Genomic DNA, 18,210 nt, shown 5'->3' on the forward strand with positions numbered 1-18,210 from the left:
TGAGTATACAGAAGAGTTTATTCCACGCCATGAGAGAAATAAAGTGTATTAAATAGCCGCCTGTAGAACAAGGGGGTGGTACAAGTGAACATCGACATGTCGCGTGAAGTCATAAATAATATCCTGCAAAAACAAACCGAAACAACAACAACAACAACAACAACAACAACATAAAACGTGCAAAATTCTTCATCAATTACAGATGCACAAAAGTTTCTGAAGACGTGAACGGGGACGATTTGCGTGGTGGCTCTGTGCCGGTTCATGTAGACGTTTTGTGCGGTTTGGAATGGTGTAGACACAGTGGGTACGGTGAGTGTGGGGGCGCAGGGTTTAGGGCTCAGAGAGCGACGCGTATGCACGGGTGTTTGAGGCACACGGGGAGGATGCCGCGGTTGATCTGGTGGAACTCCACCAGCTGTAAGAGGTCGATGAACAGGGTTTCACCGTCGTCCATCGTGTAGTACTGCCTCCCGCCGTCCTCGCACTGGATGGACACAGAGAGACAGAAAAAGAGTGAGTGCATGAAGCGTAGGAGACCACACCCGACTTCCGCCCCAAACTGAAATGTTCCTGTCACTTAAACTGGGAGACACAAAACCTTTGCCAACATGGCACTTGGCCACTCCATCAACATACAATGCTTTCCAGGAACTTTTCATGCATTTCTCACTCTGCTGTCAATCACAGGGATTCTAGCCAATCACGGGCCTGTGTGCCGTTATGTGCGTGGGAAGGGGCGGAGAGTGTGAGCAGGAAAGCGAGTGGGCGGGAGTTAACAAATGACCATATTGGGAGGAAGATGAAGTAAAAAACTAATAAATAAATAAACAAACCATCTACAAATACTTTTCTTTATTAGACAGATTCCTGAGAGTTCGTTATGCAATAGTAAAATCTCTCTCACACACACACACACACACACACACACACACACACACACACACACACACACACACACACACACACACACACACACACAGGACTCACGGGAATAAGTAGGTAGTGTTTGATCTTCCGCTGATGACACAGAGACAAGACAAAACACTGAGCATGCAGCTGACTGTCCCGAATCAAAAACAGCCTGTGGGGGACAGAGACAGAGACAGACAGAGAGACAGAAAGAGAGAGACCGTTAGATTTGCTCAGCATTTGGATCATGCTCATGGATATTAAAACACAGTGTACTGCAGTGGCGTTGTGCAAATTTTTGCCGTTCAATCCGAAACGTGATCGAGTGAGTCAAAGGTCAAAGCCCTTACCCATCTACCTGCCCCTGTTCCTCCAGCAGCTGCTGGGCTTCAGACCGGGAAACGCCGCCATGGAACCAGGGCTGAGTCTGATGCACGGCTACAATGATTAATATAGACATCTGCAGTCAGTGTCCTAAAAAGCCTCTCTTATAAACAACCGTAACCATAGTAATGCACGCTTCCAGGTCCGTACGGCCCATAACCTCACCTGGGGGGCGTGATCCATGACTGCTGTTTGGTAGGCTGTAGCGTAGCGCCTCTCTCTTCTGAAACACAAACACACAATCATCAAAAGGTGCAGAGGCACGAAGTGAGACTTTGTACGGATCTACATTTTTACGGCAGATGCCCTTATCCAGAATTAAGGGCCTTTCTCAGGGGCCAAGCTTGGTGGTGCTGGGATTTGAGCACAGGACCTTCCGATCCATAGTCGAATTAGCTACCGCCTGCTTATAGTTAGTCAGCAAACATTCAATAGACACACACACACACCCTCCAGTTATATCCCTCCTCCTGCTCGGCGCTCTCTGCCTCTCGCGGGTTGAGGATCACGCGGCCGCCGCTCTTCCCTGAAAAATCCATGGCTACCATCGACTCCTCTCCGTCTGCTCGCTGAGAAAAGGACAAGATAAAAGAAGTGGACATGAGGCATAAGTAAAGTCTAGAGAACATCTAGTACGTGTGTGTGTGTATACCTTGGTGTTATTGCGTGGGGGGATCTGTAGGTTCGGATTCGCCTGTGCCAAAAGGTAATTACACTGAAGCTGCTTCCCATTCTGCAACCCACACACACACACACACACACACACACACACACACACACGAATAATTCTTCACAAGCTATCATGTGTGCTTTATTTGCTTAGAAACCACTAGGGGGTGCTGAAGTACAGTTCTATATTTATAAGTTAGCAAAATGTGTTTTCTTGCATCCAAGTGTGCATGTGTGTGTGCGTGCATACACACCTTGAACAGTCTGAATGCCGTAACCCAGCAGGTTTTACTCTGCTCACTGTCTGCGCACAACAGTTTAAGCTCCTGCGAATGGAATTTGCCCCTGCTAGTCTGAAAGCAGAACAAGAACACACACAGAAATAAAACAATAATAATAAAAAAATATACTTATAACAGCGAGCGCATTTTGACCAATCAGAATTGAGGATTTAGTCAGGTGGGTGGGAGAGGGGTCGGGGTCGCTTACCTTCATGCAAAACGTGTGGCCTTTGGGCGAGTTGTAGAGTTTACGACTGTTGCCAACTGTATACACGCTGACGTCCGCGAGATCGGCTACGCACTGCAGGTGTCGAGGCTCCTACACACACACACATTATTCGATGGTTGCGATTGGCTGGAATTCACTTCACCGCTCAGAATGTTATCACAACACGCCTGGTCGCTTTAGACAGTATGTTCAGACCTTAGAGGAGCCCTTTGTGGAGCAATAGAGTCCGGATCGTCTCAAAACGAAGTACAGTTTCTTCCACGACTTCTTCCCTGCTTCGCGTACGTGAAGGTAGCCCTGGATCTCTGGACACGAGCCGCACTTCAGCATGCTCTACAAACCAAACCCAAAAACAACAACAACAACAACAAAAACCATGGTTAGAACTGGAACAGGGTCTGGAAGTGACTCTCTCGTTCTTTCCTGAATACCTGCACGAGCTGCGACGGGGTCATCCCTGTCTTGACGTCCGTGCAGTCCGAAATCATGTTCTCGGGGAAATATTGCTAAAGACATAAGACATTGGATTTGAAAAAAGATATATACAAATATATCATGTAAAAGTTGTTATTAGGGAAATTCCTACCGCTGGCTTCTTGAAGAACTCGTACTTGGCGTAGTTTTTGCGGAACAGCAGCTTGGTGTCGCCGTCCTGCGGCCAAGAGGACTGCACCTGAGACACCACCTCGTGGTCCTCGAGGCAGCGTTCTGTCCGAAGAGGGAGGACGGCGCGGGTTAGACGTCGCGAAAGATTAACGCGTTCGGCGGGTGTGTTTGGGTCGTGTCTTACCGAGCAACAGTGAAGGGTGCTGCTCGAGGAGAGCCCAGTTCTCCTCGTCCGTACAGTGCGTGGACTCCACCAGGATGTGGCAGACGTCTCGCGCCGTCGCCATCGACGACACCACCACAGACCGGCTGTGTGTGTCTTCGCCGAACACCCTTACCACCTACACACACACACACACACACGTCATTGTTTTAAGAACATGAATCAACTCTGGAACTGTGACTCATGAAGAAAGAAAGAAAAAAAAACACCTTACTTCCTGATGAGCAGTTGTGCAAGAAGATTCATTAAGATTACAAAAGACACAAAAGGAGAACGGAAGGAATTAAGGACAGATTTGCTTTTCTATTATAACAACGGCAGAAAGAAAGACGACGAAACTGTAAATGTGTGTGTGTGCGGTAACGAAAATATTCATCATGGCACTCGTGCAGCGAAGAATATTTCTGTACAAAATTGCCGCATATTAAAAACCTATAAAAAGATCCTATTCGTTTAACATTGTACGGATTGTATTGTTTTTTAATGTTTTTTTGTGTTAATTGAAAAGTAGCGTGTGCTGGTTTGTCAAACCTGAAGGGGGGGGGGGGGGGATTAAATAAATAAGAACTCAACCACAAACCTGACGAACCTGTACCACACACACTCAGGCAGCAGGTTCACAGGAGACACATGGGGACAAAACACTGATTTGCATGCCGACTACACACACAAACACACACAGGTTAGTTTCTTGTCATCTGTGCTACTGTTTAAAAAAAAAAAGTATGAAAGACGTCTGGAATCTTCCGGATGTTCAAGAAAAAAAAAAAATCGTGATCCATCCTGGCTGGCGTTCAAATCTTTTATCGACAACATCTAAAATAACACAAGGCGAGCTTGTTTATATTGTTGTGTTTCTAGTGCGTGTGTGTGTGTGTGTGTGTGTGTGCGCGCTAAACACAAGCGTTAGCTAGCCAACTTTCCTCGTAACGTACACGTTTTGATCAAAACTATTGGGACACCCGACTCGAGGCAGACTCGAGAGACCCGGACCGAACCTGTTCCGGCGAGAACCCGTGGAGATCTGCTTTGCGTGGGCTTGGAAGATGTGGAAGATCCCCTACCATAAAGCTCTAAACCCTGTTGAACTCCTCTCCTCCTCACCAAAATCAGTACCCGAGTTTACCGACACCCTTGTGGCTGAACGAGATCGCTACGCCCCCGCCCCCTCTTTACAGTATTTTCTGGCCTGCATTGTGAACATTGTGTGTTCTGTTTGCATGTTGCCTGAAGGCTTCGTTGGCCCCGCCTCCTTTGCGGAGTATTGACATGCAACACCGACTGGCGATTAACGAATTTCTCGGAGGACTGCGTGTGTTCCTCCGAGCGTGGGGACAATAGGAAAAGGTCAAGAAGCGGGGCGCTTATGTAATCGTCAGCCGAGACTAACGACATGATGTACGCTGGCGAGAGAGAGAGAAATTAATTACAGGAAAACCATTCTCAAGAGGCTGACGGAGAATGCCAAGCGTGTGCGATAGCTGCCGTCAACGCATAAGGTGGCTACTGAGAATCGAAATATAAAAGGCATTCTGGGTTGCTTAAGACGGTTTAAACCCGTACCGATAGTTTTTCCGGTCCGCCGTCATTACGAAAGCGGCCTCTGAAGGCTCGAGACTGAGTGCTGCACGGAGAGAGCGCTATATCGGATTCATTAGGGGATTCTGCAGGTTTCACCAGGTCAGATTTAAAACTTCACCAAAGCTGAAAAATCTAATCTGGTTTTTTTCGGCTGTGGTACAACAATTTTTTATCATTCTAAAGTGCTGCAGGAGCATTTCGATTAGTGTCAGAGGTAACGTTATGTGGACATGGGAACATGAAGACATGAAGTTTAAACTTATGTAAGACCCAAAACAGCCAATTTAAGACTTTTCAAGGCCTTAAAAATGTGAAGATATTTTTTTTAAGACTCTGAAGAAACCCTGATAATGATATTTATTGAGTGATATAATCATACAAGTGGTGTCATATACATATACCACCAGTTTCTATATGCCTCCTCTATCCCTTTGCATTAATGCCATAATATTCAATCATTAACTCCATTAAGTCCAAAGTCAACTGAATAATCCCCAAGTCATTACCGGACTTTTTGCAAATCAGAGTGGCTGTAAAAAATAATGAACCACCTGAACACACACTCGTACACATAACAATGGGATAAAAAACAAACAAACAAACAAACAAACAAAAAGCAGAGCGTGTTTCACGTACGTGCGTGTCTTCATCAGTGGCCGTGGCGCTTCCCACCAGCGAGCCGACCCGAACCGGAGAGTGTGAGGGGCTGCACAGTTCAGGGAATGGATTGGGAATGGACGGCATCGACGAAGGTCTGAAATCTCCTTTGGAGCTGTGGAAATAAAGTGTGTATTTGTGAGACCCTGGCTGGTGGTTGTGTGTGTGTGTGTGTGTGTGTGTGTGTGTGTTATTTGAACCTGTAGCTGTTCCTGATGGTCAGCGGTTGGGATCGGGGTGCAGAGGGACCGGAACTCTTCACCTGATTTGACGTCTCCTCTCCGTGCATGTCCTCACGGGGCGGGTCATTAAAAACCTCTGTCCAACCGCGATCCACCTGCATCACTCTACACACACACACAAACACACACATTGGCCCATACTTCAGATAAATACACAATGAAAATCTAGACCTGAAATATGTCTATTATTATTCTACACATGATATTATTTATTAATATTTCAGAACTTGTTGAACATGGGTGCAAAGTTCAGCCAAAGTCAGAGCTTCTAAACATAGTTCTTTCACCTACAGGAACAAGTGGAGCTCAGGTGAAGAAAAGAAAGAAAGAAAAACAAAGTCACACCTACGTACACTTGCGGATCTGTTTTTCAATCCAGAGGCGAAACAAACACACACACACACACACACACACACACACCTCGGCCAGACGTTCTGGCACAGTGACAGAGTCAGGAGTCACAACTCGATTCTAATGAGTGCTACAGGGTGTGTGTGTGTGTGTGTGACACCGGAATTGTTTTTGTGCCAATGTGTGTCTGTGAAGGTTGTTTGCGACAGATATGTTGCAAAAAAGGTTTGCAAAGCAAAACAGGATGATGATGTAATGCTCGTAGTACGCCGGCGATACCGACACGCCCGCTAGGACGAGCAACTGACGATGCCTGCTACAACAATAGCGTACCTTTAATAGCCGTGTTTCCGCCCGTCCTGATTGGTCAGGGATCACCGTGCTGGTGCGCCAGCTGTTATAGTGTGAGCGATTGTTTTTTTTCGTCGTTTTCCTGAACTTTCCAAAACGTTACCTGTGACTATAAACGGATATCAAAAGAAATAAATAAACAAATCCCCCTGTGACGCGTCGTTCATGAATGATTTAAAACGTGCGATTATTGGCGAAGGCGTTCGTACGCACGCGGTAACACGATATGATCGTTTCGAACAGCTGTGTACGGTGCACGTTCACTATTACGTAGCGAATACACGCAGACCGTAGTCTTTTACAATACAATCATTCATCGTTTGGAGGTCTTTCTATTCAACAAAGCTCTTTTTTTTCTCTTCTGGATCTGTGTGACGTCGTTGCCAAACAATGTTGGCTTTGCGTGCCAAACAAATGCATGGAAATGTAACGAGCATCCCGAGGGAAGTCGAAGGAACACCAGGAACACCGGAAACCCCCTCTCCCGAACACCCAGAATTGTTACGTTGGTCATATAAGATACGAATCGCTCGAGGAAAATCACAGACGGTGGCGAATGAAACCCGAGCGACCCCGAGTGCATCACTGGTGCCCTGTGCGACCAATAAAAAAAAAAGGCTTGCTTAGCGCCCGTTTTTATTACAAATATTAATAAAAGAGAAGCAATGAAAACTCCGATATCAAAAAAACATAATAAACGCCACTTTTTCGAATCCCCAAACATTTTACTGATGCGCCAAGTCCCACCACGACGCACACATCCGGCATTTAAAACAGTCCGTGTGGAAACACAGCAATAAAACGCCATAATTACATTCAAACGTTCACAAGAACATTTTGTCGTCGTGCTCTACATATTGTGGGTTTACCATCAAAAATATTTATGTGATTCGTACCACGACTAACACAACCGGAAAGAGATGGGGGGCTTCATTTCTGCGGCTCTCTGACTGACGAGCACTGCGTTGCGCGCATGCGCGGAGGCGAGAAAGGCATCTGAACTTGAGCGCTTCTCAACATTTCCCGATATTTTATTTTATTTTTTTATTTGGTCGACAAGGAAAGAAACAGAAACGCTTATATAGATATAGATATATTATAAATAATATTCTTTTGAGAAGTAAAAAAAAAACTAACAATATGAATGATAATTGATAAATACATCATTTCGATAATTAGCCTACAGGTAAAATTATATAACGTGTAACTATGTGTGTGTGTGTGTGTGTGTGTGTGTGTGTGTGTGTGTGTGTATTAATTAATTTACTACTAATTAAGAACTATTTTAGGTTTGAGCATTAAGGTTCTCTACCTGTCACCTGGAGCTTCACCTGTACTTCAGAAAAACTACGCAGTTAAAGACAACGAAACGAAACAAACGCGTTTTTACCTCAAGTTTAAATTTATAACCAAACAATTAATGCGTTCAACCAAAAAAAACCCTAGTATTTTCCCAAAAAAAAATACCTCAAAATAACAAATAGTTCCTCACCTGTCTCCGCTTCGCAGTCCTACCTGTCTGCCACTGCGACTTGTTTTCACGCGAGCGCGCTCTCGTGCTCGCCTCTCTCGCGCCGGTCTCACTTGGGCCGCATCCAAAACCGCACAACTTCCGCGCTGCAAGGTGAACAAGGTGACGCGGAAGCCCCGCCCACTCACACATACCTGTCCGCGCGCTCGTCACCTCAAAGTGCCACTAAGCAGATCGCGGATGGAGACGGAGCCACGGCGCGCGTACGCACGCACGCACTCGAGAAGGAGGAGGCGGGGCCTGTCCGTAAAAAAAAAAAAAAAAAAAAAAAGAAAAAAAAAGGTGGGTAAATGTGGGCGGGGCTGCGGTCTGCAGGTGGCAATGTAGGAGAGGCGTCGTCATGGCAACACTCGCAGGTGGAAAAGCTTGGTAGTAACGCATCACATGGTGCGTCACGTTTCTCTTTATTATTATTATTATTATTAATATTACGGTGTCAAATATGTTCTTTGTTTATTTTAATTGTTAGTAAAATTTAATATTTTTTAATACATACATATTGCCTAATAGTTTTAGATATATTTATTATACATTTATCATAAATCAGGATTTTATTAAGAAACAAAAGTCAAAGGTGTTGAATTTTATTTTATATTTTAAATATACAGTATATGGCAAAATATGGGTAGTGACCAGCTGTGACCACTAGGGGCAGATGATATGATAGATCGTTTATGATAAATAATTTATGCATAAAATATTCATATACTTTTAAAGAGCTTTTTTCTGCCCCTAGTGGTCACAGTTGGTAACTACCCATATTTCACTATACATATTTAAAATATACAATAAAATTCAGCACTTTTGACTTTTGTTTTTTAATAAAATCCTGACATTTGTTTATCAGATAGTAAATCATTAATTATCATATCCGATTTTATAGTAATACGTAATGTGTGTAAAGTGTTCTTACAATTGTTTCTTGTTCTTGAGCTAAGAAAGCTATCTCATTAAAAATGTATAAAAATAATATAAAAAATTCAGCCATTTATAATGGAATCGATGGTGTTCAATTATTACGTCACATTTTCGAATAGAAAAAACGAATCAGACAAAATCAAATGAAACACAGTGTTAGGAAAAAAAAAAGTTTTATTTCCAGATTTCCTCTTGTCTATTGGAATCTTGCAACTTTTTTCATTATTATTTTTTTAATTCATTGGAATCCCACGAGTAAAATTCCCGAAATCAAAATCGAAAAAATCAAAGGTTACCATGAAAAAGTAAAAAAATATGTCAAACACAAAATAATATGTTTATATAATATTACACGTATTAACAAACATTGACAACATTGATATTAATCATAATAATAATAATTAATAATAATAATAATTAAGAACAATACTATAAAGAAAGGGTGTGAGATGAGAGCGGAGTGTATGTACACATGCACACTCGAGTACACACTCGCTCCCTTCGTTCCATACCCCTCAGAGCGAGGCTCTAGAAAAGGAAAAAAACATACTTTCTTTTTCCTCTTTTTTTTTTTTTTTTAAATATCACCCCCAAAAAAATGCGAAATATCAGGGCTTTTTGTTAGTTGTTTTTTTTTTTTTTTTTTTACCTTATAGCTACATGCAAAGACGAAAAAAAAATAATAATAAAATTTGAGAAAGTCTGTGTCAGTCGCTGGCTCTCGGACATCGGAGCGCACTAACATGAGTGTTTATTACACACACACACACACACACACACACACACACACACACACGTGTCTTTATTAAAGTCCTCAGAGTGCGCACTACTGATTTTGTAAGGACCGTGCTGCTTGCTTGGTGAAAAAAGAAATAAACAGTGCCCCCTAGTGAGACACAGAAAATATTTTTTTGTGGTGATTCAAGGAATTTGGTTCGGAATAGAAATGAAATTCTCGCAATTTGAGTCGATAATGGATGGGGAAAAAAATTAGGGGAGCTAGCATGCTAGTCAAGGACGTCTTAACGAACCAGTAAATGGAAAGATTTCGTATAAAAAGTTCTCCGGTGGTGATGTTTAAAAAGTCGCAGGAAACAGGAATGTGTTTTTCCCGGTTAATCGGACACAAAGTGCGAAGTGTTGTTAATAAATCGGATATTAGTGCTGCTAAATTCCGTCTGTCGTGTTTCCTACGCGTTCGAAACAATGACGGATCGTATATACCCAATAGTATTTTGATATTGTTGATCTTGGAATCCACCAATTTATAAAAAATATCAGCTACGATGACGTATTCGGACACCTGTTTTTTCAACCCATATGTGGTTCCTTGTTTAGGGGTCCAGAAACGTTTGTTTTGTTCTCAGCCAATCAGAACGCACCGTCTTGGAAATGAGCTTATGAATGACTTTAGCGCCCTTGTCAGTAGTGCGCGCTCAGGACACCGGACGGTCGTCGCGTCACGGCGTCGGCGTCGTGTGCCGCCGCTCGTGTCGTCGCTTCCTTCATTCGTTTATTTGCACTTTCCCGTCGTTCTCCGGCGCTCGGTTCCGCGCTTACAGCGTCTTGTCGCTTTCCTTCTTCAGGTGGCTGCAAAGGAGATCGAACACACAGGGAAACAAGAATGATGTCTGGGGATCTATACCTGGATCTATCAGTTTGTGTGTGTGTGTGTGTGTGTGTGTGTGTGTGTGTGTGTGTGTGTGTGTGTGTACCTGTAATACTCTTCCTGTGTGAGAGAGTGATGGTGGTGATGGATCCACTGCTGCTCCAGGGCGAGTCTCTGGATCTGAAGCTCTGTGTTCTGATGATGCACGGAGGAGTGGGGGGGTAAATCACGGAACGGAGCACCTACACACACACACACACACACACACACACACACACACACACATGCAATGGGTCAGCTTTTTTAACAGCTCACTAATAAGTGAAAACACACACGTTTAACGTCACACACACGCACACACACACACACATGCACACTACTGTGGGACATTTCTAAGTCTGCCTTCTAATATCAAAGGCAATGTGTGTGTTACCAAAGGTGTGTGTGTGTGTGTGTGTGTGTGTGTGTGTGTGTGTGTGAGCGCTGTGCGGTACCGAAAAGTTGCTGTCGCAGTACGTCGCTCTCTGTGAGCGGGTGTGTGATGATGGATCCTGGATACGGTAGCCGTGGTAACGGAGCTCCCGTCGCTAACGGATCGATGAGCGGGTGCACACTGCTGGGTGCTGTGAAATATATATATATATATATATATATATATATATATATATATTTGTGTGTGTGTGTGTGTGTGTGTGTGAAAACAATTATAATAAATAAAAGTAAAACAGCATCTCATTTTCTTTCCTTAAAAAACATTTTTTCAATGATGTAATTTGCGTGTTTTGTTTTTTTTTTCACAATATTTTCACAATATTACCAGTCAAAAGTTTGGACACTTTATTTTTATTATTTTCAACATTGTACATTTATACAGAGGACGCTCAAACTACAAAAGAACACGTACGCTTGATGCAAAAACGTGTTAAACAGCCCAGAAAATGTTTATATTTTCGAGCTAATATTTGTTTAAGTGCCGGCTTCTCCCATCAGATTCACGAGGTAGTCACCTGGAAAGGTTTTCAGTTCACAGGCGGGAACTGTCGAGAGTTCATTTGTGACATTTTCCAGGGAAAGGAAGACTAACAGCTACCTCTGCTGCAGGAGATAAGTTTGTTAGAATTACCAGCCTCAGATATCGACGATAATAAATGGTTGACAAAAGTGGCAGACGTATTTCAACATCTAATGTTCAAAGGAGACTGCGTGAGTCAGGCCTTCATGGTCGATTTCGTGGCAAACTAGCACTTTTCCTAGTGTTGGGAAATTGTAGAACGGTTTAATTTCGAGATGCTACAGTTATTAACAATTTTGCATTCCTTCAACCTTTCAGAAGAAAATCAATCACCTAAAAAATAAAACTAGCATTTAGCAGTGTTTTTCTACTTTGAAGATGGTGGGTAACCCTTTTAATTTCAAACAAATTCAGTTCATTGAAACAATCGTAGGATGGTTACCTGTTTCTTGCTGGTGCAGATGCAGGTGAGAGTGAATGTGTGAGTGCTGGTGATGATGTGGAGTGACGTTTAGCATTTGCAGTCGCCCCAGAGACTCTCCAGATGCACCTCCTCCTGATGTCCCACCTCCTCCTGAAGTTCCACCCCCAGCCGGAGGAGCTGGGGCTCCTCGTTCCCGGTCTCCACTCGGCAGTGATCTCTCTCTTTCTTTCTCTCTCTCTCGGTCCACACTCCGTGCTCTCTCGGTACTAGGTGGAGTCCGACTCGGGTTTGAGTAACCTTCAGGAGCTGGGGGCTGGGTGGGGTGGGAGGAGTGAGAGGAGGGGTGATTGAGAGAAGAAGCAGTAGGTGCAGGAGGAGGTGGAGGAGGTGCAGGAGGAGGAGGGGCAGGACCTATAGGGTTTACAGTGGGTGGGGCATGACTAGGTAGGGAAGGTGGTAACAAGGAAGAAGTAGGCGGGGTTGACAAAGGCTGAGGGACAGCGCTCGGGTTTCTTGCAACTGAAGCAAGGGCTTGAGGAGCTGGAGCTGGTGGTGGAGGAGTCCCATAAATCGAAACCTCATTGTTCGGAGCTCCACCACCAGGCCCACTTCCTAGCAGTAAGGAGTGTGAATGAGCATGCGTATGTGAGTCGAATTCACTTTTAAAGTCAAACCCTGACTTCACTCGCTCCCTGTGAGCTGTCACAGAGTGTGGAAACCCCATCCCTCCAAGGCCAGCCCCTAGTCCTGCCATTCCACCTGGGCCAGGCCCTGCCACCGGCCCTGCAACAGGGTGGCCATGGCCTCCTTCCAAGCCGGTTCCATAAAGAAATCCGAGGATGGCTGCGGCAGTGGCCGCATCCGCTGGAAGGTGATGTGGATGCGTGAGGGCAGGATTTTGGAACTGAGGCAGAAAAAGTGACGGGTGGACGTGTGGATGTGTATGCGGATGCGGGTGGGGGTGGGGGTGGGGGTGAAAATGGGGTGGAGCCCGATTGGCTGTGCCAAGAGGTGACATTGCATGGGGACGGGCATATTCGCTCAGCGTCCTCAATGCTGGTGTGTCAGGCCCAAGATATGGGCCAAGACCTCCAACAGAAGGTAGGAGAAGGGAATGAGGGATGGAATGAGAGAGGGAAGGGTGGAGAGCGTGGGCATGCGAAGGGTGAATTGAGTGGCTGGGGTGGTGGGCAGGGTGGTGGGAGGGGTTTAAACAGGGAGAGGAGGATGAGGAAGAAGGATCGAGGAGAAGAGAGGAGGAAGGAGAAAAGAAGAGAGTGGAGCCTTGACGTTGAACTGCTCCATGATTGCTGTCCTTCTGCTGAGAGATGGAGAAAAGAGCAAAAATAGCTCTATTACTTCTCTCTTATGTTTTGCATGGTTTTTTTCCCATTAATGTGTGAGTTTTTTTCCAGGTTCTTTAGGGACCTCCCACCACTATGCTCAAAATTGTGGCTCTAAATTGCCATGCAAAAGACTGGTATTCTGAGCAAGCAGTATTTACACCTCAAGCCTAGTGTTTCTTTAACAGAATCCACCACCTCCTCCAAGCGGTTTTAGCTAAACATGAAAAAAGCTAATAAATAAATAATGCTGCAGGCTTAAATTATGGTAGTTTGCAAGTGATATCTGGTAAATTGAAGTTTAGTTATTATGTCACTACATTCAGAAAATGTATGGACGTACAGTGTTTGCGACTGACCACCATATTTACTATAGACAATATTATACCTAGCAAGAAGTAATACAAAAAAACACTGGCCTGGTAAATACATTTTATGAGGTTTGCAGCTCAAGAGGAGGACATAAATTGCATGGTTGAACAGGAAAATACATATGGTATACATGTGCTACTGATTAAATCAAATCTTTGTTCCCTCTGTTGATCCTGGTCCTCACCTGTAGGTGTCTCTCCAGATCCCTCTCCCTTTCACGCTCCCTTTCTCTCTCCCTCTCCCGCTCTCTCTCCTTCTCTCTCAGGTCACGAGCCCTCTGTTCTACCTCTCGTCTGGCTCGTTCAATTGCCTCATTCCTTTTTTTCCAGAGTTTTGATCCATCCAATGGAATGAAGAGGACATCGGTGCGAGCACAGGAATTCCCATTGCCACGATCTAGAACCCTGTGAAACCTAAAAAGACAACAACTTTAAATTAATTGTCACCATTTCTAATGTTACAATACTGAAATTAAAAATGACCAAATACACATCTGTCGTACCGAGCAGATTGGCTTGCATGAATTGGAATATCGATAACCTTTGGCTCAGGCGAGGGGCTTCTGAGCACAGTAGGTGGACTCTCAGGTTCCTCCCTCTCTTCTATTGGCTCCTCCTTAATGACAGGTGGCGGCAAAGGACACGATGATGATTCGGATTGGCTGTCTGCACCGGCAGGTGCATTACTAGGTGGAGCAACAGGGTTGCAGAGATGTGGCTGGATTTTCGAGGGTGTAGGCGAATGCAACTGCATTTGACTATTAACACTATTGTTGCTATTTGGATTGCTGGCACCTACAGTGCTGCTATGGTTACTATTGCCATGGTAAGCACCAGCAAAAGGGGTGTGACTGTTTAAAGTGCCGTGATAAGGGGCCGGTCGGCACCCAGACAGACAGGAAGTGACTGCACCTGACACAGAAGGTGCAGAAGTTGATGAAAATTGGGGAAATGCTCCCATTTGATTGCCTGATGGACTAGGAAGTGGAGAAATAGTAGTAGGTGGGCTTTGATTGGATGAGGGGTACTGCCCTGGACGGGTTTGGCTAGGAGGATGTGTGGACGGTGGAAGAGGCTGCTGGCTGTGGGAAGCTGGGGGATATGAGGCAGGAGGCTGGTGTCCATGTGTGGAAGAAGATGAGGAAGGAGAAAGAGATGGTGGGTGATTACGAGTGTGATAAATGGAAGATGGAACACTGTTCTCTCGTTCTCTTTCCCTCTCCCTTTCCCTATCCCTAGATTGGACAGCTAGGCCTGGCTGGACCAGGTAGTGTGGGTGGGGAACAGCAGGCCCTCCAGCAAAATCCCGACCCATATTAGAAGCAAGTCTGGTGGGACTTGGGTATTCTCTAGAAGGGCCAGGGTGAGGAGCAGATGAAGGTTGAGCACCTGCTGGAGGGTACTCCTTGGTCTCTAGTGGAGGGTATTCCCTTAGGAAGTGTCCAGTGGGAGGAGGATCTGACCCAGTAGCAGGAACTTGATGTCCTTGATGCCCTTGCCCCACCTGCTCCACTGTTGTCTGAAACTCTTTGTTTGGGGTGGATGAACTGTTTAGTGGAGAACTAGATGGTAAACTGGAGCTTGAAGTGCTAACATTTACTTGGTTGGCATTATTTGGATTGCTGTTGCCACCTACTTCTCTTGCCTGGCCTGCATACTCTCCCCATCTTCCCTCCTTGTCTCTTGGGTGACACCCACCTGCAACCCCTGCCCCACTCCCCGCACCAGGTCCAAAGTCCCGGCTCTGTGCTACGTGTTGCTGGTTCTGATTTTGCAAAGAGAAGTCTCTTTCCCTCTCCCGGAATCCCGGTCGGAATTCCCGACCACCTGAAGGTCCATCTCTGGCTGTTGCTCCAAATTCTCGACTCTGTCCAGGAACAGGAGCCACAAAATCATTTCCCATATTAGCACTGTTATGTGAACCAGATCCACCAGTTCCATCTTTAATTGCAATGTCCCTTGCGGCCCTGTCCCGATCAGCTGGACTGCTGTACTTGGGCAAATACTCCCTGTGTGGGTGAGGTAAATGAGGGTGGGGCAAGTATGAGGGATGGGATGAGTGACGGGTAGAAGAGGGGGGGTTGTAGACAGAGGGCAGTTGTTGCTGTTGCACAGGTGCATGGTGGACACCTGGATAACGTGTGTATCCCCAGTTCCCATGGCAAGTCGAAACAGCACTGCCTGACCATGTAGCAGGGTTGTAGTGATGAGTGTGGCGAGGGGAAGGGGTCTGTTGAGGTAAGGAGGTGGCCTGTGGAAGCAGAGACGGTGGAGCTTTGTCACATTTCTCCACCTTCTCCATTTTAATATCAACTGGAGCAACCTGGCCTGCCTCTAGAGGCTTCAGAGCAGGCGGAGGTGGAAGAGCAGAGGAGGACGCATGGCTAACATTGGGATTTCCATGGGGATACTCTGCTCCACCAACCACCATCTTTCCTCCACACTGAGAGGCCGTTTTGGGGTTAACATTGCTGCGGCTGCAGCCATGTAACACCTCATCGCCAACAACGCCAGAGAACTCCATCTTGGGTGCTATTTTAGGGTCAACTGAAAAGTAGGATTTTCTGGCACTGCTGCTCTCATTCAAAGGACAAAGCGATGATGGCGATTTCAATACTGATAAATCGGCCTCTTTCCCACCCTCAGTGTCCCGACATTCTCCACTACTACTTTCATTCCCCCTTCCTGTGCCTGCCGGTTTAGGCACCACTCCTTCTTTTACCTTCCCACTTTGCTTTGGTGAATCTGGCGAGTCTGATTCAGAGTCCAAACTGGCCAACGGAGAGCCAGAGAGGCTCGGCGAAGAGGATCGATTGTCCTGATCGATATCCCGCCCACTGCTAATACTACTGCTGCTATTGGCTAAGCTTCCTCCAGCCGAGCTGCGGCTGCCTTGTGACTGGCCATCTTCGTTGTCACTCTCCCGTGACTGGGTGTTGCAGGAAGTCGGATGCGGTGCCGAAGTGGTCGTGCCAGTTGAATGGGTTGACGCTGGGGCACTCGAATCCTTGCAGTAAAAAAAAAAATCGAAACAAATATACAAAAATTTATACATATTTCAACAAACAAACAGAGTAATAAAAAGTTTTGGTCATCAAAACATATACCTGGACCTTCTGTCTTTTCGGTGGAGGAATATTCCGCTCTCCATCACTTTCGGAAGAATCCTGTCCTTGGGGTCGTCTGTTAAAGCAACCGAGCTCTTCTCCTGCAGCCCTCTGCTAAACATGCCAGATAACAGCAAACGCTCTTCACTAATATTCTTTACGACCAAAACACTTTTTCTTTATGTAATACGAGTATGGTGTGCATGAAAAATTTATGAGGATGGACAAGAATAGAAAACAAACAGAAAATAAATATAACTGAACAGAAGATGACAAAGCAAGAGACAATGATATTCAGAGCTGGGGCATCACAAGGGCTAAAAACAACACGTTGGCGGAAACAGCATTCACTGAACGTGATGACTAATATGTATAAAAGATGTTTAGCATGAATGTGATAACAGCTAGCAGAGTGCAGGGTCAGGCATGATACAGTGCCCCTAGAGCACAGAGTGTTAAGGGCTTTCCTCAAGGGCCCTTAAGACTGGCAGCTTGGCGACACCAGGGCTTGAACCCCCGCCTTTCCCCCCGAACACTTCTCAGACTAACATTTCTCACTTTAGCAACTACATGAATTTCGTTTTTGTTTCGTTGTACTTGGAAATTGAAAAGACAGATAAATAGAATGCAATGGGAAATGAAAGAATAGAAACATTAGTGAGACTGAAATGGATGAAAGGAAGAAAAAAGGAAAAATGGGAGAGGGTTTTACTGTTTGTCGTTCATTCCGTTCTGCTCGAGATGGGCTAGGATGTGGACGTCTCCCCCTCCGCTCCTCGCTGCCACCCCGCCTTCGCCCACTACGTACAGGCATCTGAGAGAGAGAGAGAGAGAGAGAGAGAGAGAGAGAGAGAGAGAGAGAGAGAAAGAGAAAAAATGTTATTCCAGCAGGATGGACTATAGCCGGGTTGTAAAATTTGTCCAACCTCAAGAACTGTCTACCAAAACAGACAAACTGGTAGGTGAGTAATGATTGGATAGAGGAATAGATAGATGGATGGGTGGATAGACAGGAGGTAAATGGAGAAATGAATGAAGGGATGGATGGATGCATGGATGGATGGATGGGTGGATAGACAAGCAGGTGGATGGATGGATGGATGGATGGATGAATGGATGGATGGATGGATGGATGGATGGATGGATGGATGGATCGATGGATCGATGGATGGTGGGATTGATGGTGGGATTGATGGATGGATAGACAAGCAGGTATATGGAGGGATAGATGTATGTATGTATAAATGTATGGATGGATAGACAAATGATGGATAGATGTACAAGCAGGTATATGGATGAGTGGATGGATGGATGGATGGATGGATGGATGGATGGATGGATGGATGGATGGACATACAAGCAGGTATATTGATGAATGGATGTATGAATGGATGTATGCATTCATGGAT

General features: G+C 45.2%; 2 protein-coding genes across 10 annotated transcripts in view; both read right to left on the reverse strand.

Moving 5' to 3' along the window:
• grb7 (growth factor receptor bound protein 7) lies at window positions 1-8,163 on the reverse strand. 3 transcript variants are annotated; one of them, XM_046846623.1, is made up of 16 exons: window positions 7,383-7,464; window positions 6,469-6,595; window positions 5,743-5,889; window positions 5,522-5,657; window positions 3,266-3,422; window positions 3,062-3,183; window positions 2,907-2,981; window positions 2,671-2,808; window positions 2,455-2,565; window positions 2,220-2,318; window positions 1,949-2,029; window positions 1,746-1,865; window positions 1,462-1,519; window positions 1,263-1,350; window positions 991-1,084; window positions 1-487 (listed from the first exon to the last, which is right to left on the reverse strand). In XM_046846623.1, the coding sequence occupies exons 3-16, from the start codon at window positions 5,883-5,885 to the stop codon at window positions 341-343; spliced, it is 1,569 nt and encodes a 522-aa protein (XP_046702579.1). In that variant the 5' UTR covers window positions 5,886-5,889; window positions 6,469-6,595; window positions 7,383-7,464; the 3' UTR covers window positions 1-340. The 3 variants fall into 3 exon arrangements, with proteins under 3 accessions (XP_046702579.1, XP_046702580.1, XP_046702578.1); XM_046846624.1 differs by lacking the exons at window positions 6,469-6,595; window positions 7,383-7,464 and adding an exon at window positions 7,979-8,163; XM_046846622.1 differs by lacking the exon at window positions 6,469-6,595 and having other exon boundaries at window positions 7,383-7,493.
• Window positions 6,178-18,210, reverse strand: part of atn1 (atrophin 1) — a 15,691-nt gene continuing 3,658 nt past the window's right edge. For 3 of the 7 annotated variants that reach the window (XM_046846560.1, XM_046846561.1, XM_046846562.1), the window contains exons 3-10: window positions 17,514-17,615; window positions 16,802-16,915; window positions 14,198-16,701; window positions 13,880-14,108; window positions 11,999-13,301; window positions 11,039-11,167; window positions 10,651-10,786; window positions 9,092-10,525 (exon numbers count right to left, since the gene is read on the reverse strand). In XM_046846560.1, coding sequence (XP_046702516.1) covers window positions 10,492-10,525; window positions 10,651-10,786; window positions 11,039-11,167; window positions 11,999-13,301; window positions 13,880-14,108; window positions 14,198-16,701; window positions 16,802-16,915; window positions 17,514-17,615 — 4,551 coding nt within the window. In that variant the 3' untranslated portion in view covers window positions 9,092-10,491. Of the gene's footprint in view, window positions 6,205-9,091; window positions 10,526-10,650; window positions 10,787-11,038; window positions 11,168-11,998; window positions 13,302-13,879; window positions 14,109-14,197; window positions 16,702-16,801; window positions 16,916-17,513; window positions 17,616-18,210 lie in introns of those variants that run through there. The other 4 variants (XR_006925331.1, XM_046846564.1, XM_046846563.1 and 1 more) reach the window with 4 other exon arrangements.

Source organism: Silurus meridionalis, chromosome 4, assembly GCF_014805685.1.
Source record: "Silurus meridionalis isolate SWU-2019-XX chromosome 4, ASM1480568v1, whole genome shotgun sequence".
Classification (NCBI taxonomy): domain Eukaryota; kingdom Metazoa; phylum Chordata; class Actinopteri; order Siluriformes; family Siluridae; genus Silurus; species Silurus meridionalis.